This window comes from Notechis scutatus, chromosome 1 (assembly GCF_049901735.1).
Source record: "Notechis scutatus isolate UNSWTSFEM ecotype Mainland chromosome 1, rNotScu1.2, whole genome shotgun sequence".
Taxonomy (NCBI): Eukaryota; Metazoa; Chordata; class Lepidosauria; order Squamata; family Elapidae; genus Notechis; species Notechis scutatus.
This window is the reverse complement of record NC_142009.1, coordinates 128,519,812-128,547,683: the sequence shown is the minus strand read 5'-3', so window position 1 is coordinate 128,547,683 and position 27,872 is coordinate 128,519,812. Positions and strand designations below refer to the sequence as shown.

Below are 27,872 nucleotides of genomic sequence, written 5' to 3'. Positions count from 1 at the left end.
GTGCCATCAGGGCTCTTCATGTATCTGGCACACTAGAAGCTGGCCCTTTCCTCTTTTCCCCTTCGTGTCAGGATTCTGGGGATTGCCCTAATTAATTCATGAGCCTCGAGCCAAGCTTCAAAAGAAACAAGCATAGGAATGTTTTATGAGTTGACACGTCAATGCTGCCCAAGTCAGATTCTTCTGCAATGCTACCATTTATGTGGGGTGAGATCTGTGTTGTGTCTGTCCGCAGCTCCATCCTAGAAGGTCCAAGGGGTCAGGAGGGGGAGGGGTTTCCAGTGTGCCATGTGTGTTTTGCCAAAACAAACTTGTCCACTTTCCAACTCCCAGGTGTGGGCTGGTTTGTTCACATCAGCAAAAGTTTGCAATTTGAAGATTCGGTGTTACAGAAATGTCTGTAGACTAGAATGCATTGCTGTCAATTGAAAGGATTAACTTCTGTATAGACTTGCGCAGAATTACATTTTACATGGTAACAAAAGAGAAATTTATTGAGTTATTTTTCTTAAGTTATTACTATATAATAATTTCTATAGAGACAGAAGTTAATGACATTACATGTAAGGAATCACTGGGTTTCTTTTAAGGTATAGCTGCAATAACATCCTAAAATCATGTTGGGGGCGGGGGACAGCATTATAACACAATAATTTTAGATACAAAACCTTCAAAAATATTTTTCATCTAAATTACTGATTTTTTTTCACTGTTTCCAAAGGATTGTGATGATAAAACTAAAAAGAATTGCAATTGTACTTAGTTTATCTTTCTAATAACAGGGTCAGTTAAAATCAGCAATATAATGGGGTGGCGGGAGGGACATTTGTTAGTAGAAATAATCAGTATTCGGAAAAAAAAACCTTTATAAATTCATTATTTTCTTTATTTGTGCCAGCAGGTTGTCATCCAGTGGAGGTTTCCTTTGACTTCCAGGCTGCAAGAATTTTTTTATTGTAGGAATATTGCTTATTCTTGTTTTGAAAGCCTAGGAAAAAGAGAGAAAAATCCTCTTAAGAAACAATGAAAAGTAAGATACGAGTTTACCGCCTGAAAATGCTATCTGTTTCTAGATGCAAAATGAAAATGTAAGGCTGGTTCAAAAAGTTGAAGCACTAAAAATTTTAAATGCTAATATTACAAAGTACTGCGAGAAAACATGACCAGTGGGTGAGGCCAGAAATCTTAATTCCAAATATTCTTCTGAAAAGTAAATGGAAATTAGCAGAGGAACACACACTCCATAAAAGCTTGAGGAACCGGTTGTTATTGCAGAACTATTGTGAGATGAGGTTTTCCTTTTCCCTTGTCCTTCAAATCTATACAATAAAATTCATAGGTTATTGGTGTTCATATAATTCCTCTGCAGAAACAAGATTCTTCAAATAATGCTCATGCCTCACTAATTAAGCAAGTTTATATTGACTAAGAATCATGTAATACAGATAATATGTAGGCTTGTGGTTCTCAAAACTTGCTTTGTAATCTATCTCAGATGTTCTTGGTGGAAGACTCCCAAATCTTTCCAATATTTAGAAGGCCAAGAAATCATTGGGGGGGTGTACTACAAATCTATTTCTTTTTTTCCCTCTCTCCTTCACTCCTCTAGTCTTCCCCCTACGCTCCTTTTTGCCCATCAAATCACCTGATGGTTGAGCAACAATTGGAAATAGTGCTTAAATATTGAGCAATCTGTACAGGTCCAAACTGCAATCCATGCTAAACTACAAAGAAAGAATCTGGCAAAGTATCAAAGAGCTGTGATGCTTCATGATGTGTGCAGTGAGTGGGTGAGATTTTTAAAAGGAATTTTGCCTTATTGGATCTTTTTGATCCATACCCAATAATCAACTTCAAAGAAACATCAACTAGAGATAGTATTGATGAAAAGAGCCACAAGATTCTTCTGGAGCTAGACTGGGGAGATCTACCAGTGCAGAGTCTGGTGAATCAGGTAATATGCACATTTAAGGAAGAACAAGAAAGTACACTTAAGTACTAGGACCTCATGAAATTGACATTCAAAATCCTGATTGCACACGGAAAAGGTGTTGGGTTTTTTCCAAGTGTGTGCCATGTTTCAGCATGGGCAGTGATTAGAAATGCCTATGTTTCAAAAGGGCTATACATGTAGTCCTCAACTTACAAAAGTTCATTTAGTGACCATTCAAAGTTACAACAGCACTGAAAAAAGTGACTTATGACCCTTTTTTCACAATTACAACCTTTGCATCCCCATGATTCTGTGAGCAAAATTCAGATTCTTGGCAACTGGTTCATACTTACGACCATTGCAGGGTAATCTGGGGTCACGTGATCACTTTTTGCAACTTTCTGATGAGCAAAGTCAATGGGGAAGCCAGTTTCATTTAACAACCAGGTTACTAACTTATCAACTGCAGTGATTCCTTTAACAACCGTGGCGAGAAATGTCACAAAATGGGGCAAACCTCACTTTAAAAATTCTCAATTAACCACATGAATTTTGGGCTCGGTTCTGGTCATAAGTTGAGGACTACCAGTACGTCATCCATATAAAGCAAATGTAAGGCATCCAGAAAGTATCCATGATATCAATCACTCTGAGACATTTTCTCTCCAATTGATTTATTTAGAAACAGATCTGGCATGTCAAAGGCAATTTCCCAAAGTGAAATTATTTTCACATGTTACACAGAATCCACTTTCTTCAGCTGTCAGCAAAGAGATAGAACTTCATACTCATTCACTACATGAGATTGCAGAGATCAAAGCCATTATCATCATCATCATCATCATCATGGCATGCTGGTAGCTGCAGTGGTTCTTTTCAAATAGTCCCCATTAGTGCCTGACCATCTAGTCTCTCTATTTACACTCTGTGAAAATACAGATTGCCTTCTGCTGCAGTCACATGGCTTGCCAATTCCCACAGTTTTAACAGTGTCCTTACCTGCAGCAGTGGGAATTTAGTGAGAACATCAGACTTGAATTCTTCAAGCATTAAGATAGCTTCCAAGAGATGAGCATCTGCCCAACTAAACTGGTTACCAACCAGAAAATTTTGTCCATGATCTTTCAAAATCTGTAACATGAAGAAACCCAAGATAAGATGAAGATATTTGTTCCCTAAGATTGCAAAAGGCAAATATATTATTTTAGACAGATAAACTTCCCTGGTACATTTTTTTAATAAACTTTATTAATCTTTTATATCTTTTAAAAACAAACAAAAAGTGTAAATATCTTGACATTGACAGTTTGTGGCATTCATCTCTATACTTCTAAGTCATGCATTATTTACAAATATACACAATTTATGCAAATGTAAACATTTAATCTATATGTTGCTTATCATTAATTTTTTCATCATCCATCTATCTTAGTTCAATCCAATCATACCATTTTTCCAAGTCCTATAATACTCGGACTCCTCTTTCTCTTGTAACATCAGAATTAATTTATCCATCTCGGCACAAGTCATTATTTTCTGGATAATCAGTTCATCTGGTTGTATACTTTTATGCTTCCAACACTGGGCATAGGCAATTCTAGCTGCTGTTAAAATATGTCATACTATATATTTTATATTTGTCCCATATTTCTTTTTAAATATCCCCAGCAAGAATAATTCCGGTTCCAATTCTATTTGTTTCCCTAGTACATTTCTAACAGATGCAATATTTGCAACAGGAGAAAAACAATTGCTTTGGCTACTGGTGCTATACAATGGATGGCTCCATATTCTTCAAAGGTAGTGTTAATGTCCAGTAACCATTGTTTTGGAGAGTATTCTGATTGCAAGATATAAATGCAATAAATAAATAAATTCTGCCACGTCCCATATTTACATCTTAGGAAACCTACACTGGAGGGTATAAGTTCTGAGCCAACCTTTCCAAGCTGGTATGTTTCAGACAGGCTGGATTACAACCCCCATCATCCTTAGCCAGTATAACCATGGGGACTATGACTGTTTTAGTTCAACCCAACTGGAAGGAAACACGTGGGGAAGATGAGTTTTAAAGCCCCTGCCTCGTTATCGCTTACCTTCTCGTATGCTGGAAGATACCTGGTTGTAGCTCTTTCATTAATCAGGGCTCTTTGCTTTTCTTTGTTTTCAGCAGGCTGAAAAGGAAGCGTCATTATCATTCCCATCAGATCAGTGGTTCCTTCCACATACATGTCAATCCTGAATGACATAGTTAAAGGGGAGAGAGAAAATATTTTTAAAATTAGGTGCCCCTGAGTTGGGTCCCAAGTGATTGTAGGGACATGTCTCCACTAACTTGACCTGTATAAAAATTATTTAAAATTAGTAATTAATTTTTTTTGGGGGGGGGGGAGCTACTTAAGAAATTTAAACCGGGACTTCCGGTTTGAAGGGCTTCGGCGACAGACAGAAATCTGCGATCGTGCACGGTTTCTGTCTGGGCTCGCCGCTGGAGCGCCCTGAGCCAGCTGGTTTCGGGGCTAAGCCACCCCGTAGAGGTGGTGAAGAGGGGGGAGACCACCAGCAGGGTCGAGGAGAGCTGCATCTCTCCTCCTCAGCTGGCTATTACTCCCTTTCCCGAAGGCGGTAGGAGCGGTGGTCAGAAATGGCCACCACAAAGAAGAACTTGACCGGAAAAGAATGTGCAGGAGGAAGATAAGAAGTGAAAGTTTTGGCTGACCAGGTTAAATTGTAAAAGCAACAACCAAGGTACCCTGGAATTTAAACTTACAAAAAATAACATCGCTCCCAAAGAAGAGTCGGAAGCAGCGAAGGAAAGTGAAAAGGGAAAGGTTTGGCTTTTTTTTTCTTCTCTCTCCTTCCCTATACTGACAACTAAGAGACTTGAATAAGAAATCAGAAAAATCCACTTTGACATCAATAGGCAATTAAGCTGAAAATAAAACAAAATGCCAAAGGGATAATAAAGATTTCTGGACATTAAAAAATTTCTTTTTCATAAGCAGGAAGGGAGAGAAAAAGAATAAAAGGGCAGGATTTGGAAAAAAGGGAGGAGACTGCCTGGAATTAAAAAGAATCTACAGTAAAACTTCAACAAGACTTCAAAAAGATACATTTTAACTGAAACTTTGCAACTAAATAGTAACCCCAGGAAGAGAAAGTGAAAAAAAGAGCAAAAAAGAAACAGCTTGCGTGTATTTGGATTATTTGGTGATCTTTGGATTTTTAGTTATTATATTTGAATGACTAAAATCAAATGGGTGGTTGTTTAAAAATTTATACAATGGCACCACTTCTGGATGAATTGAAAATGGAACTTAAAAAGTACAAAGAAGATGCACAAGAAGGGAAGGGTTCTTTTGGCTTAGTCTTTCAATTTTTAGAAATGGAGATTTGGAACTATGAGAAACAACAAGAAAAGACTGCAAAACAAGAAGACTGGGACAAAGAAGAAGCCATCTTTAATGAACAAGTAATTCTATGTGGGGAAGAAAAAGGAAAGGGGGGAAAGAGAATGGAGAATTTAAGACTTAAAACAGTCGGTTCCTTTCCATAGATTGCCATTTATTAATGCATTAAAGGTGCATTAATAATTGGCAATCTATGGAAGGAAACTGACTATTTTGGCAAAAAGGGGATTTAAAACATCTTCCACAATTGCTATTCTATAAAACATATTTTTCTAAGATCACTGTGCAGGAGTGGAACCTCATTGTTGGTACAACAGTGCTGACCTTTAAATCAAACACTCCAACCAACATGGCCGATATTGAAAAAACCTGAACATTTTAACTCATTAACACCAGGAAGACCGTAAGTTTCTCATTCCTGCATCAGAGGAAAGCTTTCAAAAAAAAAATAAAGCCTTGCTGCATACACTTTACAGCTTGCCCTTTCAATCATTGTTTTCCTACTCATTGACAGATTGCTAAAAAGCTACATGTTCCAATCATTTGAAGTCCAAATGAAAGATTTTACCAAGCAGGCAAAATAATAATCTCACTGGATCTAGACTGCAAAAACTGGAGTGCCCAGCAGATGGAGCAAAGAGCTACAAAAAGATCCATCTCTTTTCCACCAACTAGTGGTTGTTTACAATACTGCAGTCTAACCTGTATTGTTGAATGCTAATATAAAGCTACACCTCAAACTACATCTGTACTACATGTAATATTTCTGTTACAACTTTGTAATAAATTCTAGATTGTAATCAACGTAGTCATAACCCCGTACAGTACTCTCTCTTTCAAATCCTTCCCATAGAGATTGTATTTTGCTGCAATATAGCTGAGAATGGCTCGGGTTTGCACCAGCTTCATCCCATCCATTTCCACCATGGGCACTTGCTGGAAAAGTAGCCATCCATCTGGTGAAAGACAAACAAGAAGAACAATTCAGAAAATAATTTAAATCAAAATGTTAATTGAATATTTCAAATTGATTTGACTGGCCTATTTAATATGCTCTACTATTTTTAAAAAACTATGTGTTAAAAATTCAAGGATTACAACCTCAGGATAGACAGCACCCTTAACCGAGAAACATCCATGTAAAACCAGGATAATATTTAATTGATATGAATTAATTTCTGGGCTTCAACTCCCAGCAATTTAGGAACAATTTTGCTGGCTGAGGAAATCTAATCGAGCTCATTATAGGAAAGGCCCTTTTCTGAGAGCCACCAAGTTATTCACATCGTGGGGACAATTCTACTGATCCAAGTGTACAGATAAGAGATATGGAGTCCTCCTGGGGGCTAAGTAGTATAGTAGTAAAAATATATATATATATCCCTGCTTAGGATTGGATCTAGAAACAAGCTATCAACTGCCCATGCTCCCAATAAATCTTTGCAAATCGGATGATGCCATTCAATTCGCCTCAAAGCAGAGTGCCTATAAACTCTTGCCTTGATCTCATCACAAAGTGGATAATAAATTGTATTCAAAATTTGCAGCCAACTCACCACTGCGCCACTTCTCCAAATCTTCTCTCGTTTCTAAAAAACGTTCTTCAAACTGCAATGCAGAAACAAAATGAAATGCTTTTTCCTTGTTTTATAAGATCATTCTGGAGAAAATAGCTCATGCTTGGCATATATATTTTTGAAATAAGTTGTGTTTAAAAAACAACAACCCAATACAACAGAGGCTTTCCCTATTTGGAGGTAGAGGCTGATTCATGGTTTTATGAAGAAGTAATAGTGACCTTTGCAAAATGGCTGTTGAAAGAGCCTTGTACATTTGCAAAGAGGCTGCCACAACTATAGCACCAGTTAAAAAGATCCCAAATCTTTGAACAAGGTGACCTCAGTGCCTGTAATTTCAGCCTTGCAGTTTTCATGCCCACAATTTGCTTTCCTTGTTCTGGAATATTTTCTTCAATTTCCTCACCTAGCACATGGTCATGAACATTCCTGGTGCCCTTTATTTCAAATTCTAATCAAATTCAAGTCTGCTTAGCTTGTTGCAATCAACCAAGGTCAACTAAACGCAGCAAAAGACTTTACCGGCATATCGTCTAAAAAGGAAATCAGCTTTTTTTTTAAATTCCATTGCAAAACATGGCTTTGATCTGGAACCACTTTAATCCCCTTCCCGATTCTGATTTCACTATCCAGGCAGGTATATCAGCCTTCCCCAAACTTGCACAGTATCAGCTCTCTCTCTCTCTTTTTTGCACTCAGATGCTTTAAATTAACCAATCTAGGGCCCTTCTAAGATTTTGAAAAGTCTGTTTCACAAGAGAAAAGAAAGGGGAACCCTGTCCCCCAAGGGAGAAAATATCCTATGAATGCTTTGATTCTTGCACCTGTGGGTGAATCAACCCATCCATTTTGTGAAGAATCTGTTGCAAGGATGAATCATTAGTCAATCTCTGATGCTGGTATTAAAATATCCTTTTGACATGCCAGCCAGAGCACTAGCTGAATTCTATGCCTGCAAAAAGCATGATAAAACAGACCTCAACTCCAGCTGCTGCCAGTAGCCAGCGGATAGATTCCATTTTTCCTCTCCCTCGAGTGTAGTACAGTTTAGGTTTCCCTGCCATCTTTTTAGAAATTCTTCAGACTCAAGCTCAGCGCAGTAGGATGATGGACTTTATGGATGTCCTAAAATAGAAGTGGAAGAGGAACCATTAAGAATTCAGAAGTAACTGCTTTTGTCACGGAAGTTAGAAAATACAGTCCATAGCAGGGGTCTCCACTCTCCAACCATGACAACTTTAAGACTTGTGGACTTCAACTCCCAGAATTCCTTAGCCAGCTTTGCTTTGCTGGCTGAGGAATTCTGGGAGTTGAAGTCCACAGGTCTTAAAGTTGCCAAGGTTGGAGACCTCTGGTCCATAGCATACCCTGAGCTGAACTTCAGGACTGGTCTTCTTCAAGAAGACCAGACTGTTGCTTAATGTTTGGGTTCTCATCTTAAGCAGGTTAATTTTCCTCAATGCCACCAGTAGCTGGAAAACTTGGTATTCTTAAATTTCTACTTACCAGTGCCTCTTCAACAATGGAGAAGCCTTGCTAAAAAAACAACAACCCTGCAGCCCATTTGAGCAGATGGCATTAGAAAATCTAAAACTACTTTTTGAAGTATCAAGCTCTAACTTAAGAGTTAAGAAACCTACAACAGAGCAGAACAGAATAATAGAGTTGGAAGAGACCTTGTAGGTCATCTAGTCCAAACCCCCACCCAAGCGGGAGACCCTACACCATTTCTGACAAATGGCAGTCCAATCTCTTCTTGAAGGTCTCAAGTGATGGCTCTCCCACAACTTCCGAGGGCAAGCTGTTCCATTGGTTGATTGTTCTCACTGTCAGAAAGTTTCTCCTTATTTCCAGGTTAACTCTCTCCTTGTTCAGTTTCCATCCATTATTCCTTGTCTGGCCTACAGGTGCTTTAGAAAATAGCTTGACCCCTTCCTCTCTGTGGCAGCCCCTCAAATATCGGAAGACTGCTATCATGTTTCCCCTTATCCAATTACAGCTCCGTTATGGCTCAATTTTAAACTAGTATATCTCATCCTTCTCAATGCAATTTGTTTCAGCTTAGATACATCTCCCTCAAATCTACCAACTCCAGACAAGCTATCCATACAATCCCCAAAGTATCTAATATAATAGCATACATTGCAGGGCATGGATTTACCTGCAGTCACTGCCAGATGAGTCAAATGGCATAAATGTCCATGTAGATAACACTGATTATCATAGCAGGCACTGTAACTGACAGAAGAAGCAATTAAAAGCACTCACCAGGTGTAACTTCTCTGCTGTGTAATTGCTCTGAGAAATGACCCCCAAATCAGCAAGGAGCCTGAAGCCCTACCTGCTTTTGAACAGCAACTCTTCTTGGGAGGGGGAAACGGGGATTTAACCCAGTTTTTAAAATATGCTTAGTCATACCACATCTGCCTTCAAGGATGAAGGGGTCCGAATTAATTTGTGAACGAAATTTTGCAACAATTTAAAAAAAAAAAAACCCGACAGAGCAAATTATTAACTTGCATTTAGAGCTGATGAAATAAGGTCACTTATCAGGGTCATTCCTCAGCTATGTAATTGATAGGCCATTCAGCAGGAATACTGCCGTTTCTTTCACAGAAGGAAAAGATGTATCAGTTGAATTTCATGCTGTCATGCAGCTGGAGAAAAAATAATTCACCAGCCTTTTGGTCCATCTTAGCTCCAATCCTGACAAATTACATTCACACAGTTGTCTTGGTTACAAGTTGGATCTGCCAATTGACTTGGGGCCCTTTTTGGAATAGTGAGTAGATTAGATAAAATCCTACCTCCACCCCATTTACACACTGGGATCCTTTTATCTAGTTGGTTACTGATGTTAATTTTTAATGCTTAATGTTTTAATATAACTTTGAATTGTCTTTATTGTTATTTATGATACCATAAACTGCCCAGAATTGATTGACAGTGAGATGGATGGCAAATAAATTTAGTGTATAAATAAAAAATACAAAAATGGCTTGCTGTTTCTTTCTTCCAGAATATAATATCAAGCCCTCTACTTAATTTAAAGCACAAATCTTCCAAAGAGGTCTCTGACTGAAGCACAAACCAATTTTATCTCTCTTTAGCTTCCTAGATAAGCCAAGATGACTTAATGCCTGGTGAGGCTAACTAATCAATTATAGAGTTACCAATTTTATCAGAAAAAAGCAGGAGAGTTGTATTCTTGTTCTTCAAAAGATTGCTTGATATGAATAAACCAAGAAGCATTTTATTTTATGTCACACAAGCAAATAGTTAGGGATATTTAATAATCTCTCATTTCAAGAAATGTGTATGCAGGGCACACAATTATGCCTATGATCAACTAGGAGAACCCAAGTTATCCCCCATTGTCATGCACCCCAGTGGTGGGTTTCAAAAATTTTTCCTACTGGTTTGGTGTGAGCATGCACAGTGTTTGCAACCCACCTTCTGCTGCAAGCCCTGTGTGTAAAACAGCTGATGTGAGGCAATTGGCTGTGCCACACGAAGCACTTTGATTTCCTTATTTAAGGCGGGCAGTGGAACCTATGCAACTTTACACAGTGATCTTACTGGACATTCTACTGTTCAAGTATTCAACGACTAGCTTATTAGAATACTTTCTACATACAGTAGATTACAAACAAAAAATAAAATCTATAGGTGGTTCTGTATTATACTATTTTTGGTGGTGGTGGGGGAAATCAAGAGTTTACAAAGTAAGATTTTGGTGCTTCCAACTTCACACACTAATTCAGTAATTCTTTTTAATAACATGCAACCACTCACAAACTCTCACGTTTCATCTACAGAAATTATAGCTCCTTTGTGTTCCCTTAAGCTGCGCTGAAGCAGATGATCTGCCTGTCATCCTTTCCTTCCCTCCCACCCCATCTTTAAAGCAGCCAGAAAGAAAGACAGAAAGAGAGAGAGAGAAAAACTAGATCTAACTGCCTTGGCTGGTATTTTACAAAAAAAATATGAATGTGATACTATGGAAGATATTTCCAAAGGAATAAAAGAGACACATGTGACATCATACAAAAAAGTCAGCATTGAAGGCTAGAAAGCCCTTCCTATTGTTAAAATTTAAAATAAGACAAAACAAAATTCGGAACATTTAAATTTTGGCATGTAGGCAACATGTAACAACGAAAAAAAAGGTAAAAAAGTAAAGAAGTCATAAGCATACAATGCTATGAAAAACCTTCAACTCTAAACACATACATATAAATAAAAAAGGAATGATATTTAAGGCTCTTGATTATTAAGTTAATCAATCAAATATACACAGTAATTAATAAAAAAGAATTATTTACATAACTATACAAACTTCTACATTTTCCTCTCAATTCTTCATTATTTTTTTACCAGCAACTGCTGACATGAATCTTCCTGGTCCCTCCCTTCCCCCAAACAAAACAACAACAATAATTACAATAAAAAAATAAATAATAAACTTTTCTTTGATAGTTGCTGTGGTTCTGAGCTGCAAAGGCACTTTCAAATACAGAACTAGTTGCATGTCACCATAAAATCCAATATACAAAAGAACTCTAATTCAATAAATAAATAAAAACATATTTTTTGTTCTAAGACTACGGATTGCGACGTCTCAAGAGAGAAGGTAATGTTAGCGCAATGTTCTTGATAATAAGAATCAGAACTGCAGTCATTTGTATTCTGCGTGCACGTAGTTCCTTCCCAACCTTCTTTGCAGACACACGTGAAAGACTCTCCACTTACAACACAGGTTCCCCCATTATGGCAAGGGACAGGCAGCTGCTGTTCCGTGCTATATTGCAAGTGGCTCCATCCCATCCTGCAGGATACATGCATGTTCTGTCTCACCTGTAGCCACGAGGTGAGAGTGCAAATTTCCAAAGGAAAATACACAAACAGACAGGAACAGGAACGACAGAGTTAACTTCCTTTGGCTGAATCCGTCCTTGGCAGTTTTCCAGAAGCTGCCTGCCAAGTCCGATAACGAGCAGAACCATAAATCAGAGGTGAACGCCACACAGATAATTTGTCCAAACTGCTAACTCAAATAAACAAGTTGACCCGAACAGGGATTCAGAGCTAACACGCCCCCTTATATTCCCTGAGGGGCGTGTCAGTCTCTTTTCTCAGTCCCTGATTTGACATTTCCTTTTACGTTGTATTTCACATTTCTGCCTGCGTCTTTGCCTTGCATCAGACCAGCATTTCTCGGCTTGATCTTCAGCCAATGACTCTGGCACACTCTCCTGATTATCTGCCGACACCTGAGGCACAATCAGGGAGGAAGATTCTGGAGAGGAAGATGATTCCAAAACTTCCAGCAAAGCAGGCTCAAACCTCAGAGCCAAGTCCTCCTCTTCCTCCTGACTCCCGTCTGTGTCTCCCAACAAAGCAGGCTCAAACCTCAATGCCAGATCTTCCTCATCACTCGAGCCTATGTCTTCTGACAGAGCAGGCTCAAACCTCCGAGTCACAACACATGCACTTGAAGACGTCACCCTCATCATAACAAGTCCCTCCATTCTGACACTGTCCCACACAGTCATCAATGTTTGTCTCACAATTCTGGCCAGTCCAGTCAGCAATGCAATTGCAGTAATAACTACCAATCAGGTTCCTTCAGGAATTGGCATTGATACAAGGTTTGCTCTCGCATTCATTGGCATCTATTTGACAAGTTTTACCAGTCCACTGTAGTGGGCAAACACATTTAAATCCATCAACTAGATCCTGGCAAGTTCCTCCATGCCCACAGGGGTTTGGAGAACAGTCATCAATATTAAGCATGCAGGTTGGTGCTGCCCAGCCAAGTGCACAGGAGACATTCAAATCCAGTAGGGGTCTCGAGGCAGCTTCCTCCATTGTGGTAAGGATCCGAAAGACTGGCGTTTTCCGCAATTTCACAGTTTTGTCCCAAATAGCCTTCAGGGCAGGAACACTGGTATTTGTCAGAGCCCGTGTTGCTACAGGTCCCTCCATTCAAACAAGATGGGTGAGTCCCACAGTAGTTGAGATTTTTATTGCAGAATTGGCCACCCCAGTTGGTTTCACAGAGGCATTGCCACGGTTCGTTGCACGTTCCATGGACACAGCCCAGGTGTGGAATGCATTTATCGCAGTACTGGCCTTGCCATCCATACTGACACCTGCATTCGCCGGGTATTTTACAAGAACCATGTCTGGGACTGCAACTCTGACGACAGATTGCTTTGTCACAGTCTGGTCCCATCCAGCCTTCCAAAGCAGGTTTTATTGCCATTCTGATCACTTTCTCTGTCAGCTGTTCGTCCGAGATTGAGGGGGTGACCAATAAGATATCAACTCACTCCTGTAGCTTTAGTGAAGTTTTTAAATTCATCTTCCACACCACAACAACAGGTAACAGCGATCAAATTATGTTTAACGTCAGCTCTGGGTTGCAACGAACCCCAGAGCTGTATTTATACTTGCTATACTTTGGATAACAATATAATTACTATAACATACTGTGTTTCTCATATAATAAGGCCGGTTCTTTTTTTTTTTTTTTTTTGAACCCTGAAAAAATGGCTAGTCCGTCTTTTTGGGGATGACTTAATTCCCCCCCCCTTGCATCTTTGGGTGGGTGGCGACGGCTTGGATGTTGACCTCAGTGTTGGTGAGGTACTTAGTATCGGGGTCAACGCAGGCAGCACCATATCCGGGTGTGCAACAAAAGTACTTCTTAACAGCAAGCCCCCCCTGCCATTTCCCCCCCATTTTGCATGTTTTAATATAGGCCTTAATTTGGGGGGAGGGGCTTAATTTCATTTCATGCCTATAAAACATGCTGGGACTTCCTATTGGGGGAGGCCGTATTGTTGGAGAAACAGGGTAGTAACTGCACCTTTCCCCTGCTCCACGAGCCCATGTACGCTCATTTATTTCTTATCATTATTACAACATCACCCCCTTGACATCCAGCCATGAATCATTATTATTACACCACTCCTTGTCAGGAAGCCGATGTTAGTTATTTGACGAATATTCATTATAGCATCCACGTGGCAACACTAGGTAGGTGAAAAAATATGGTCGTATCACATCCTGGCTGTCTCGGCACCAGTCCGTTCTTTATTGGAGTCGTGACATAACCATGGCTGCATAGTAATGTGTTCAAAATTCACATGCTTGGCAACAGACTCATATGACTTACTGATGGTTGCAGTTTTCCTTTTGCAACCTTCTGACAAGCAAAGTCAATGGGGGACCAGATTCACTTAACAAAAGTTGAGAGGCCTACCCAACAAATGCAAAACGATTTTGCCAATCTGAGAGATACTTGATCATGAGTGTAGCCACTGGGTGGAAGTTGACTGGAGGAGCCCACCCAGGCCATCACCCATCCATCCATACCCATTTGGGAAATGTATCTGAATGCCACACTGAGACCGAAGCAAAATTATGAAAGGCTGACAATTCATCGAGCGGTAAGAAAAGCTGAGTTCCAAGTTATCCCTCGTGAATGTTTTGATCTTTAAAAGTTTGATAATACATGGTGAAGAAAACGTCTTTGAAGGCGTGGAGACACATGGTCAGTGACTAGATGGTGTTTTCTGACTGGCCAATCCAGATAAAGGAGATTATCCAGATAATCCACTTGCATTCTGGACAGCTGCTCCTCATAAATGAGCAGCAGGAATTGAGGTTTCTCTAGTCAGACTGTGAATTGAACACCTCAGGATTGAGCAAATTCCATCAAGCTCAATGCAGAAATGTAATCCTTATAGGTACACTGCCAAACTCATTCCTTGATCACTTTGGGAAAATGGGTCTTAGCAGCTTTTCAGCTATAAAGAATCTTACAGTTGGCAAGTCTGATAATAGACATCGGGTGACTTCATGTCAATCCTTAGCAGAAAAAAAAAGTTCTAAAGAATTTAAGGAAAAGAAAAAGACAACAACACCCCTCTCCTCTTTTTGGGAATAAACAGCAGCAGGATGTTAATAGTCCAGATGGATTTGAAATAATATTTTGAAATTAATAATAAGAATCCTACCCATGGAAAAAATCTGTTTACATGATAGTATGGGAATTTGAACATTGGACACTAGAGGGAACCAGAAGGAATTGCAGTTAAAGCAGAAAAACACTTTTTGACCCACTAATACAGAATGAAGCAAAATATTCTAATATTTGAAGAATAGTTGCTATTTGAACAATATAACAAAGGATATTTTTGAACAATGGACCCAAAAGTTAATTTTTAATTGCCATTAGACTGTGTTTAAAAGAAGTTTTGGAAAAGGAACAGGTTTTACCTAACTAGACTGAGACTGATTTGAAAGTGGTTCCTGGGAAAAGAAAATGCCATATTTATTTATTTGTTTGTTTATTTACTTACTTACTTATTTACTAACTTACTTATTTGATTTTTATCCTGCTTTTATTACTTTAAAAATAATTCAAGGCCGCCAATACACACAATACTCTTTCCTCTTCCCATTTTCACTACAATAAACTGTGAGGTGAGTTGGGCTAAGAGAGAGTGACTGGCCCAAAGTCACCCAGCTGGCTTTCATGTCTAAAATGAGACTACAACTCACAGTCTCTTGGCCATTGGCTCGAAGTCACCCATTCATTCCTAAGGTGGGACTACAACTCACAATTTACTAGCTTCTAGGCCAGCACTTTAACCACTACACCAAACTGGTCTCCACAAGACTTTATGAAATAAATAAGAAGCATTCATAATAGGCTCTCATAAAGCAGCATAATATCAAAAGGGATAGTTCCCCTATTTGCAAGGTGAGGTGCCAAAAGGGAAAGTGCAGCCAATATGAATTTGGCCAGAAAGCATCTTGCCCTTTTTTGGAAATTGTCCCTTCTGGAACTGTCTTAGTTCGACTGGATGGTTGAGAAACTGTGTCCTCCCAGCTGTTTATTTTCCTAGACCTGCCTTTCTGCAAACACTAGGTCAAGGGTCATGCAAGAAAACTGAAATGGGGATTGATTGAACCAGGAGTTTCAAAGTTTTGCAAGCCCTGTTTCCTTTTTTTTTTTAAAAAAAATCCTGGAATAAGAGGCAGAATGGTCCTCCTTGGGGGGGGGATTGGGAGGGGTTGAATATCAGCCACAAACCTCACCCTTTCTGCTACACCTTAGAATTGTTATGGTTACCCTTGGTTGTGTTCAAGTGAGCTTTGTCGTTAAGACTCTCAGAGAAGCCTATCAAATTCAAACAAAGCTTTCAAAACCAGTCCTGGGAAAATGAAAGCCTAATACTGAGGCTTTAACACATGAATTCAGCTGTTTTCTCTTTTGTAAAAAAAACACAACTATCAAGTCACTGTTACTTTCCAGATCACGTTTTCCCTCTGCATAAGTTGAATACTGTCAATCTATCAACAAAAGAAAGGATTTCCCACACCCTGAATAGGTGAGGAACATCTATAATAGGAGCTCTTTAAAGGAGCTTAAATACTGCGGCTTTGCTCCGCATTTGGAAGGCTGCCCACTGGGTGGTCGAATGCATCAAGAAAGACACCAACGCAGGTTCTATCTTGGATGAGCTGCCCTGATCACAAGTTCGGGAAGCTCTTTTATTAAAAAACACACAGTGATACGTCACAAGCAGTGAATTCTATCCAATCATTAAGTTACATGAGAAGGAATATTAGTGCACACATAGTAACATCCAATTACAGTGCATGGTAGTGTGAAAGGTGCAAGGTAACAAATCAGCGCCTGCATTACAGTTATCCGCCCATGATGACGTGTTTGTTGATTGGTGATCTCTGTTCCTGGTACGCTTTCAGCCTACGTGAGGCCTAGAGGCCTTGAGGCCTGGTATGTACCGAAACTATAGAAACTAATTTATTACTGCATCTCCTCTGTTTTAGTTTTATAGAAAGAAATTTCTTCTGGATCTTCGTCACTGCCCATGCAAAAACTCGTGCGAGCACACGCATCAGGGTCTTCTGAGGGTATGACTTTGTACAGAGGTTCCTTTTCCCAGAGGGCATTAACCTGTGCAATGGCGCGCTTTTCAGCTAACAAGGATAGACTATTGGAGATAGTGCGAATAAAAATTGGTAATACACATGGAAGAATAACACATCCTAAAGCAATCATACCTATGAGAGCTACTATAGCTTGTAATCCTGGTAGTTTTGGGAACCAGGAACTAAAAATATTTTTAAGATCAATACCTTGCCATACTTGATTAGGATTATAGGTTAATTGTCGCATCTCAGTTGTTAATTGTGCTACTACTTTGCCAACTTTATCAATTTGAAGACAACAATTCGTAAGATTGAACCTACCACACACCCCTCCTTCTTTGGCTAGTATGTAATCTAAAGCCAAGCGATTTTGGTAAACAGCTGTGCGCAATTTGTCTGTGGCAGTTGCTAGAGTGTTTAGAGCTTTGTCTATTCGTTGGCCAGCTAAATCTAAAACAGCTTGTAAGCGAATAATTCTATTAATCATATATATGGGGGTTAGGTCTAGGTATCCCCTGTATATTCTGATTGACAGGGGAAGCCTGCAAAGGCATTATCGGTGTTTCTTTTCCTGCGGGATAATGTATCATACACAGGGATGCCTAGTTCTTGCTTAATGGAGATCGGGAGGAGGAAAAAGGAAGGTCTTATCCACCCCAATGCACATGACCCTTGCCAATCTGCAGGAAGGGACGGATAGGCTAGGTTACCACAAATCCAATACATGTTATTTGGGGCTGTCCAAATTTGGGAAGATGTTGTGTCATTGAGATAGGGCAGGAGGGAGGTGTTGAACTTGGCAGGTGTGGTGGTAGCATTGTCAGGTGCTGTCCAAGTCTGGTAGGAGTTATCCCATGTATCTAAGCAAAGGAGGTGTCCTACTGGAGTGGACCCATTTCGGGAAAAGCAGTTTCTACCAATTAAGTTGGTGGTAATTGTCCAGATAAGTGGATCGGAAACTGTTCTAGCTGTTATGTTTCCTACAGAAGACATGTTGTTGAACAGTGATGGTGAGGCTTCCAAGGCTTGCCATGGCCATTGTTCTCCTGTGGTGGTTCCCCCACAGACAAAACAATTGGTTGTTGCAAGTTGTTTTGCAATTTTTTCTGCCATATCCATGAACAAGTTTTTTGCAATTACACTGGTATCAGGGGCTTTTTCTAATTTCCTTAAATTATTATATACCGACCAGCCCAATGATGTTTCCTTACCTTCATATATCACTTCAGTTTTTATGGTAATGTAAGATCCTGTGCCATCAATCCCTATACCATAAGTATTCAAGGTAGGGTGTTGTCTGGAGATGGTGATTTCTACCTTATTGTCTGTGGTAGACCCTGATATTCGTTTGAAATGTGACAGATGATTGCAGCCTTTGTACCCTCCCCCAGTATAATCACAGACACAAGACCAACCTGAGCACTCGATGGAACCTCCACAAGGGACCCATTGATTGGGGTTCCCTATGGCCCAGTTGATGGGTGTAGGACACAAATATTTATGATTGTGAGCGTATGTTCTTTTCCAGTCAACCGACCCGCATGAATATCCCCCTGGTTTAGAACAAGCAACACAAACATCAAAGGTTAAAACAATTGGGTTAGTACCGTCCTTGAGCATGGTGGTGTGGTTTAGGTAATAAAGTTTTCCCTCCCCCTCAGGATCAGATCTGCCAGAGGTTCTTGGAAGTCCCGCCCATAAGGTAACGTTGAGACGAACAGCCGTCTTGGTATCGTAGCAAATGGTTTTTGAGTTCATCTTGCATAGATGGTACATGGTCCCGTTGTTTTGGCAAGTTTTTCCGGTAGGAAGGCACTTCTGCGGTTGTTGGGTATGGTAGATGAGAGTTAGTTGAATGAAGCCTGCTCGTGTGGTTTTGGTCAGGCAGGGGGTGCAGCCATCTGACACGCTGGTGGGATTCTGCGATCTCTTAACCCGATGTGGAAAGTGGGGGGGCCTGAGCATGAATGTCAGGCTGATTCGTGAGTTGTCTGTGATGACGATGGGGTGAACGGGGTCTGAGGACTGTCCATGAGTCATAGATGTTATGTATGGAATCATAGAGGCGTCGACCAGAGCAATAATAGGCAGTGGCAGTAGGACGAAGTATGAGTAGTGTAGTCCGAGGAGGGCGTTCAAAGGTGTTGATCTGGAAAGAGGCATTGCTGGAGATGTGGAGCCATGGCTGAGGGAGTGTCGACCATCTGAGATAGGGGGGGGAAATGTCCCCAGATGCAGTGCAGGTCAGCAGGAGGGGAGTACCTGGCGTAAAGTACGTCACTCGAGATGGAATGGAGACCTTGGAGGCATGTGCAGCAAGAAGGAGGAACAGGGTCGGCAAGGCAACGAGACGATTCATGATGATATGTCTGCAGGTGGTGATTTTTCTGCAGGTGGTGATTTTTCTACCTTGGGGTGGTATGGTCTGACGTGTCGTCCAGGAACCCACAGGACACGATCTGGAAGCTGGATAGCTGTGTAGCCGCGACCCCAGGTGAGGAGACCAGCAGGGCCCTTCCAAGTAGGGTCTGGCAGTTGGCAGTAGTATACCTGTGGTTTGGGAGAATCAGGGGAAGGGGGGGAGGAAAAATGTCGCTCCGCTGCCATCATAGCAGGGGTGCCTGAGAGATTGAGGAAGTTGAGAGTATAAAGACAGAGATTAAGAGTGTCTTGCATCGCCAGGAGGCTAGGGGTTCTTTTCCCTTTGATCAAATGTCGTTCTAACACTGTTTTTAGCGTTAAGTTAGTTCTCTCTACCAGGGCTTGTCCCTGACTGTTATAAGGGATCCCAAATTTGTGGGTAATTTGCCACTTAGCGCAAAATTCTGACATAGCTGTGCTAGTGTATGCAGGACCATTATCTGTTTTTATTTCATTTGGGCGTCCCAACGATGCAAAAGTGCGAATGCAATGATTGATGACATGTTTGGAGGCTTCTCCTCTTTGCGGGGTTGCCATTATGAACCCTGAATAAGTATCAATTGTGACATGCAGATACTTCCAGGGGGCAAATGGAGGAAACTGAGTAACGTCCATTTGCCATATTTCACAGGCTTTCAACCCGCGGGGATTTACCCCTAAGGGAATGGAATGGGCTTGTTGACTACAGGTGGGGCATTGTTGCCTAATGGCTGAAGCTTCGGCCATAGTGAGGTTGAAATGTTTCATGAGAGCTTTGGTGTTTTGATGGAAATAAGAATGGCTCTCCCAAGGAGTCAATGTGTGTGATGTCATGATGCCTGCAGCCGCTTGATCAGCCACATCATTGCCTTCCTGGAGGATTCCTGGGAAGGGTTGGTGACTACGAATGTGTGCTACAAAGAGGGGGTGTTGACGCTGTGCAATAAGGTGTTGCAATGTAACAAAAAGAGAGAGAAGGTTTTTATCAATAGCGGGAGAGAGGTAAGAGTCATGAATAGTAGAGACTATTTGAGTAACATATAGGCTGTCTAAGATCAAGTTGAGGGGTTCATTAAAATTCTGGAGGACTAATATGGTTGCAGCAAGTTCAGCCCTTTGTGGTGATGTCTGCACAGGGGTGGTTTTAGTGTGCCACACCCCATTCCTTTGCCAAGCGCATGCTCCTCTTTCCCTACTGCCATCAGCAAATATAGTCAAGGCGTTGACCAAAGGTCCTTTGCTGATGGGAGAGGAGAAAGAAATGGGTATTGTCCGAATGATTTGAAAATGTGGATCAGCGGGCGGGTGGCAGGAAACTAGTCCAGGCCAGTCGGCTAAGGCAAACTGAATTTCCTGGGAGTTTTGGAATAAAGATTCCCATATTTGTAGCGAAAAAGGGATATAAAGTGTGGAGACATCTATTCCCATAAGTAATTTTGCACGGCTCCTACCTTTTATGATCAATTGAGCCAATTGAGCTGATTTGGAAGTGATAGAGCATCGTGGCGTATGGGAAAGATGGATCCACTCTATGATGTGGAGTTTTTGGTCTTTTTGAGTTACTGCTGCGGTCATAAGCCTCGGGGTGGCTAAAATGACCACATCTAGAGGAGTATTGGCAGCAGCTCTATCTACCCATACCTTTCGGATATTTTCTTCTATTTGAGTTATTGCTTGAAGCTGAGGTTGCTGCAAGGATATTATGTCAGCAGGCTTTTTCCCCCAAGTAAGGGCTTCAAACAATGGAGAAAGAATATCAGTGGTTAAAGACAGGAAAGGTCGGGCCCAGTTTATGGTACCCAGATATTGCTGAAGTTGAACCAAGGTGGGTTGAGAAGGTAGAGACAAAGAGGGAAGTGAAGGATAGGCAGTAGTTGAAAGCATTTTATAGCCCAGATATGCATACGGAGTTAATACTTGCACCTTTTCAGGTGCTACGTGCAAACCTCCTTTTGCAAGGACGGCTTTCAGGAAGGAAAATGAAGTGAACACCGTACCCGGTGGCCCAGGAGCGGCTACAAGGATATCATCCATGTAGTGATACACCAGAAATTGTGGAAAAGCAGAACGATAGGGTAGCAAGACATTATTTACATAGTGTTGACACATGGTGGGGCTGTTGAGGATACCTTGAGGTAAGACTTTCCACTGAAAGCGGGAGGAGGGAGAGGAGTTGTTTAGGCGAGGTAAAGTGAAAGCGAATAAGGCACGATCTTGTACATGCAAAGGGATAGAAAAAAAGCAGTCTTTTAAATCAATGACCATTAGATCAAATTTCTCAGGGATGATGTTGGGATTTGGAAGACCACATTGTAGCGCCCCCATTGGTTTTATAATGGTATTCATGGCCCTTAGATCATGCAATAGCCTCCATTTTCCTGACTTTTTCTTTATGACAAAAATGGGGGTGTTATATGGGCTGACAGATGGTTCAACATGCCCTTTGACAATTTGGTCCTGGACCAGTGATTGCAGGGCCTCTAGTTTGTCTAATGTGAGGGGCCATTGGTCTACCCAAACAGGTTCTGTGGTTTTTAATTGTAGCCGCAGTGGAGTTTTAGCAAAAGATTCCATTAATCAATAATGAGTTTTGTGTTAAGTTGAGACATAAGATCACGGCCCCACAGGTTAGTATGTAATGGAAGGACCAAAGGTTGAAGGTAGGCAGTGTGAGAAATATCAGAGGAACTCACCGGTAGCCAGTGTTTGCTACGGTGGGCGTGCTGAACTCCTCCCACTCCCCGAACGGCTGGGGCAGTTTCCAAAGGCCAATCGTCCGGCCACTCAGCTGTTCGGATGACACTTACATCAGCTCCAGTATCTAAGAGACCCGAAAAGACTTTGTTACGGATTGTGAATTGTAACACAGGCCTGGCTTGTTCCACTGTTTGATGGACAGTAAATGCCCAAGCATCAGCCGTTTTAACAGGCACCGGAACAGCGGTTGCTACTAATTCTCCCTTGCTAAATTTTTGTGGGAGTATTTCCAATTACTGCCATGGCCACTGATGAAAAGTCATCAGAATCTCTCAGAAACGGAGAGGCAATGATTCCCTTTGCCATGAGGTCTCGGATGGGATAAATTATGAGGGGCGTCATGGCAGGAGGGATCGTTTTCAGGCATGTGGGGAGAAAGTAAACAGTGCCTGGAATGTCAATCTCCATATCTTCTGAGGCAATTAGTTGGAAAGATATGGAGTCAGCCTTTGGAGCGGGGCTGGCTGATCGCCCCCCCTTTAGTTTCCCTGTGGCTGAGAAATGTTGCTGCGACACTGGTTTGCCCAGTGGTACCCTTTCTTGCACCTTGGGCACACTGTTTTAGGTTTGGTGTTGTTTTGTGTATTATCTCTGGCTCTACATTGTGCTTTAAAATGGCCAGGTTTCCCACAATTGAAGCAGTTTCCGGCTGGCCTGTTTTGAGAATTTGCTTGCTGTAAGGCCATGGCCAGATGCTCCATATTGTAAGAGACAGTTCCCACGATTCTGCAAGCCTAAAGGCCGAGAGGGAAGCCCCCCCTTCGGGCAGATAGAGGCTGCAGAATCCTCTTGCAATCCTCATTTGCATTTTCAACAGCCAGTTTTAACAAAAGCTCTTTACGGGCTTCTTCATTTGAGATTTGTCTTTGAATGGCTTTCTGAAGCTCCTCTACAAACTCAGCATAGGGCTGATGTGAGCCTTGAGTAATTTTTGAAAAAGATCCTATGATGCCAGAGGTAGGATCATCGACTTTGTCAAGGCTTTGACCGCTATGATACTGATAGAGGCAAGAATACGTTGTGGGAGAGTCTCCTGAGCTGCTAAGTCCATATATCGCCCCGCACCGAAGATCTGATCCGCTCTCGCGGCCGCGCCACGATTGCGGGCAAATCTCTCAGCTTCGGCGTGAAAGTCTGACTCCCAAACAACATACTGTGGTCCAGTCAGTATCATACGGAAAAGATCTTTCCAATCTTGGGGTAACATGAAAAAGGAAGTGCTGATGGTGTTAATGAAGCCTCTGACATATGGTGCCTGGATGCCGTACATGGCCACGGCTTGTTTTAAATCTCTGATTAATTTCATGGGTAAAGGTTCAAGTCTAGGCACCATATTTCCGGTTCCATCCCCTACATATTCAACAGGACAGAGAGAGAGCTCCTCCAGGGTAAGAGAGCCCTCCCTGCGTCCCTGCGCCATGGCTTGTGCTATCGCTCCCATGGGCGTTTGATCCTCCGCAGAATTTAAGTTAGGAGGATTTATGGGTTTAGGAGCTGTGGGAGATGAAGCTTCTAATGGGAGAGCGTCCTTTGTTTTGGTTTCAGCTGTATAAGGAGGAGGACCCGGGGGGGCTTTGGTCAGTGCTAAACCATGGATTTTTAAACATTCCATGACTATTCTCCATGTGGTCAGAATTTTTGGCGGAGCCCTGGGGTTATCATGAAGATAATCACCCAAACGTTGCCATGTGGAGACTTTCAAGGAACCTTTCTCTGGATAAGCCGGGCATTGTGTGTAAATGTAAGTCAAAAGGGTGATAAGGTCCTTCTTAGTTGGAACAGGGAGCGTTTTGCCCTGATTCCTAAGAATAAGAATTGAACTCTTCGTTAATTCTCCTAATTCCTGCAAATGTGCTATCTGCGCTTTGGAGAACTTTCCGCCCATACTCACCTGAAAGGAGGATGTCTTCTTTGCAGAAGATTCCTGGGGAGGGATCCGTGACACGAAACGGCGTCCCTGGGTTGCAACTGGCTCGTCCGGCCGGGTGAGATAAGCAGTCGAAGATAAACGCACCCGTTTCTTTTAACGGATCACGTCGGGGTCACCAGATGCGGCTTTGCTCCGCATTTGAAAGGCTGCCCACTGGGTGGTCGAATGCATCAAGAAAGACACCAACGCAGGTTCTATCTTGGATGAGCTGCCCCGATCACAAGTTCGGGAAGCTCTTTTATTTAAAAACACACAGTGATACGTCACAAGCAGTGAATTCTATCCAATCATTAAGTTACATGAGAAGGAATATTAGTGCACACATAGTAACATCCAATTACAGTGCATGGTAGTGTGAAAGGTGCAAGGTAACAAATCAGTGCCTGCATTACAGTTATCCGCCCATGATGACGTGTTTGTTGATTGGTGATCTCTGTTCCTGGTACGCTTTCAGCCTACGTGAGGCCTAGAGGCCTTGAGGCCTGGTATGTACCGAAACTATAGAAACTAATTTATTACTGCAAAATACCAGCAGGGTATTTATTTATTTTATTTATTTACTCATTAAAAATTTATATAGCTGCTGCCCATCTCACACATGACGAGTAATCAAACTCTTCTTAATGAGTTTACGTAACTATGAACAACAGATGTTTGGTGAAACTAATTACTGTAAGGATATGTGACGAAAGTCAAAGCCAGCAGAATTATTTTCTGAGGTAAAACAGTACAAATATGTGTATCTCTTGGTTCAAACATGGCAGCAATTTTGTGGTTTGCTAAGGTCACAGAAGATGGTAGAGGACAGGAAGGCCTGGAGGAACGTTGTCCATGGGGTCATGATGGGTGGGACACAACTTCGCAGCTAACAAGAAGGACTCCCAAAGGTGACCCAGAAACATGATTAAGAGCCAGTTTGGTGTCGTGGTTGAGACACCAGGCTAGAAACCAGGAGGCTGTGATTATGGTTGTCCCAAAGGTGCTTTTTCAAGAGGCAACTGGACTTTCTGATTTTTCTTTTCTCTCCCAAAGAAAATCCAGAAAGTCCAGTTGCCTCTTGAAAAAAAGCACCTTTGGGACATTAGATCATGAGTTCTAGTCCGGGTTTAGGCATAAATCCAGCTGGGTGACCATGGGTCAGTCAGTTTCTCAGAGCCCTAGGAAGGAGGCAAGAGTAAACCACTTCTGAAAATCTTGCCAAGGGAACTGCAGGGATTAATCCACGCAATTGTCATGAGTCAGCACTGACTTGAAGGCACGAAACCAGTGAGCCCAAAAAGTGTACTGTAATACAACTGAAGTAATGCCTTGATAATCATTTACGCATTGATTTCAGAAAGTTGATTCCTGAAGGGGCCTGGAATAGCTTCAGAGGAACAGAAGAAATTTAACCTTAGTCTTCCCAGTGCTGCCAAGAAAAATTCCACATGTGAATAACTTTTTTAAAGTGTAACTCCTATGCAACTGGCCCTGGTGTATGTGTGTATGTGTGTGCGTGTGTGTGTGTGTGTGTTTGTGTGTCTTTTACAGGTATTCCTCAACTTATAACCGTTCATTCACTGATCATTCCACATTATAACACACTGAAAAAGTGACTTATGACTGTGTTTCATAAGCTGCAAAACGGTTGCAGCATCCCCATAATCCTGTGATCAAAATTTAGGTGCTTGGCACCAGACCCATATTTATGACAGTTACATTCACTTAACAATTGTGTTACTAACTTCAGCGATTCACTCAGCAACTGTGTCAGGAAAAGGTTGAGAAATGGGGGCAAAACTCACTTAACAACTGTCTCACTTTATCAACATAATTTGGGGGCTTTGTGATTATAAGTTGAGGACTAGCTGTAGAGGGCAGTTTAGGAGCATTAACAAACCACTCCCAGTGGCTGATAAGAATGGAATTGATAAATGAAGGGAGAAAAAATGGAAAGCTTTAAAAAAAAACTTGCAGGTCTGTCCTGCAGTTTCTTGGAGTGTCTTTTTTAAAAGAATGAATGAATGGAAAGAGCCAAGAGTTAAATTCTCCTGCTGGCTACGGGCACGACAAAATGGAAATTCCTCCCAAGCCAATGTTTAAACTAGTATTGTATTAGCAAATATTGGGTTTCACCTAGAGGTTTCTAGCTGTCCACCCTCTTCCAAAGGGCAATCCTGGTATTTCTGGTTGACTTTTTGCAATAATTTAACCAATTAACTAGCCTGAATATGCACTTTTAACAGTTCATTGCTCACCCGGCTGCAAAGGGCAACACTTGTCTTTAATATAGCAGTATGAAGAAGGCTTCACCCAGCCCTGCCTTCTGCATATTGACTCAGAAAAATGCAGCTCCACGGTGTTTAAAAGCCCTTCTCAAAAGAGGTTTCAACAGAGATTAGCAGCCTGCCAAAATGAAAGCCTCATCAAAAGTTTTCCCTTAGATCTGCCAGAGTTTCATCTGTTGAATTGATTGCTGCCACAAAAAAACAATTCAGCCACTCTTCCTGAAAATAAGACTCCAAACTCCTGCTCTTTTGATACTTATTTAGTTGTTTCTAAAATCCATATGGGCTGCTTACAGAGTCTTGGGCAGCGAACAGCAATTACCACAAATATCATGCAGGTAAAGTTGTGTTGTGCAAGCAAGCTCCTTCGTCAGATAGCGTTGGGTTTTTTTTTTACACTTCTCTATTAATTAATGGTTTGTGTCACTTCTCCTACAGCTTGTCTAGTAGGAGTCTTTTATTTGAAAAATCTAAAAATAGCTTGCCAAATGTATTTCACACAGCCATTTCCTCCTTCTTCTTCCAGCCAATGTTTAATGCCTTTCAGATCTGCCCTTTGTCCCTTTCCAAGTCTGCCCCCCCCTCTCTCTCACACACACACACACAAAATCTTTCCTGTTCTCTGAAATCCATGTCCCACTTTCTCTAACCAATATTGCCAACATTACAAAACATTAAAAAATGAAGGTTTAAGCTGAGACTGTAGCATTCGCCTTACTTCCCACGGTTTGGATTTTAAAATCAGGCAAAAGTAAAGTAAAAGTGATAATGTCCTATCTCATGCACAGAGGTGGATTTGTAGCTATGCAGATGCAGATAGATAATTCTACAAGACACCCATAACAAAGTACATTTATTGGTACATCAGGTATCTTCATAACTCACATTTATGACAAAAATTCTTGTATAATGACCAATCCTTTGTATATCAACCTTGCAGGTTATTCCCTAACCTTGATGGTTATTTCCTAACCCCTCTCGTAGCGATAAGCTGCTTATCAGTTCATGAGTCCAGGCAAGAATGAAGGAAACCTTCCTCAACCCCTCGAGGGTCAGTTTAGTGACCAATCAAGATTGCAGATGTGGCCACATGACATGAACTACATTTCCCAGGATACCTTTAACTACATTTACCATCAAATTCTGTTGGAATTCTAGATTTCTGTGGAATTAGTTTAATTAATTGATTCTGTACCTCCTAGCAGCCACATAGATTGATCTTCTCCATGACAGAAAACAATTGGAAAAACAAGGGTTCAGCCTCCAGATATTCAAAGAGGCAATCATAGAATCAAAGGATTGGAGGAACTTTGCAGGTTTTTATGTCCACTTCCTTGCCCAGTTCAGGAATGCACATCTTTCAATAAATAGTTCAAAGGTGACCCTGAAGATGGATCAGCCATGGATTTGGCAAGGAAACTCAGGTCTCAAATTTGCTAAGCTATTGGCCTTGGTCCTATTCAGCTGCTAATCTTACAAGCGTTCTTTCTCCCCAGACATTTGGCTTATTATTAATACCGCTTCCAAGTTGCAGAAGATCAGACAAAGCAAACCTATAGAAGAGGGGAGCCTGCCTCTGGGTCATTGTATTGTCTCCATTGTATTGCCCCTTAAACCTCAGTTCAC

At 41.3% G+C, this 27,872-nt stretch overlaps 1 protein-coding gene across 2 annotated transcripts; it reads right to left on the bottom strand.

Annotated features, from left to right (window-relative positions):
- Positions 1-470: 470 nt before the first annotated feature.
- On the bottom strand, positions 471-27,207 carry LOC113410557 (glutathione S-transferase-like). 2 transcript variants are annotated; one of them, XM_026665143.2, is made up of 8 exons: positions 27,132-27,207; positions 9,082-9,152; positions 7,898-8,045; positions 6,900-6,951; positions 6,167-6,299; positions 4,030-4,171; positions 2,933-3,064; positions 471-988 (listed from the first exon to the last, which is right to left on the bottom strand). In XM_026665143.2, exons 3-8 carry the CDS (start codon positions 7,982-7,984, stop codon positions 866-868), a joined length of 669 nt encoding a protein of 222 aa, XP_026520928.1. In that variant the 5' UTR covers positions 7,985-8,045; positions 9,082-9,152; positions 27,132-27,207; the 3' UTR covers positions 471-865. The 2 variants fall into 2 exon arrangements, with proteins under 2 accessions (XP_026520928.1, XP_026520927.1); XM_026665142.2 differs by lacking the exons at positions 9,082-9,152; positions 27,132-27,207 and adding an exon at positions 9,189-9,357.
- Positions 27,208-27,872: the final 665 nt, after the last annotated feature.

Coding starts and splice junctions, on each gene's coding strand:
- LOC113410557 (XM_026665143.2), bottom strand. CDS start 7,984: ATGGCAGGGAAACCTAAACTGTACTACACTCGAGGGAGAGGAAAAATG. Junction 6,952..7,897: donor TGGCAGCAGCTGGAGTTGAG/GTCTGTTTTATC, acceptor TCTGCATTGCAG/TTTGAAGAACGTTTTTTAGA. Junction 989..2,932: donor CTAAATTCCCACTGCTGCAG/GTAAGGACACTG, acceptor TCTTTTTCCTAG/GCTTTCAAAACAAGAATAAG.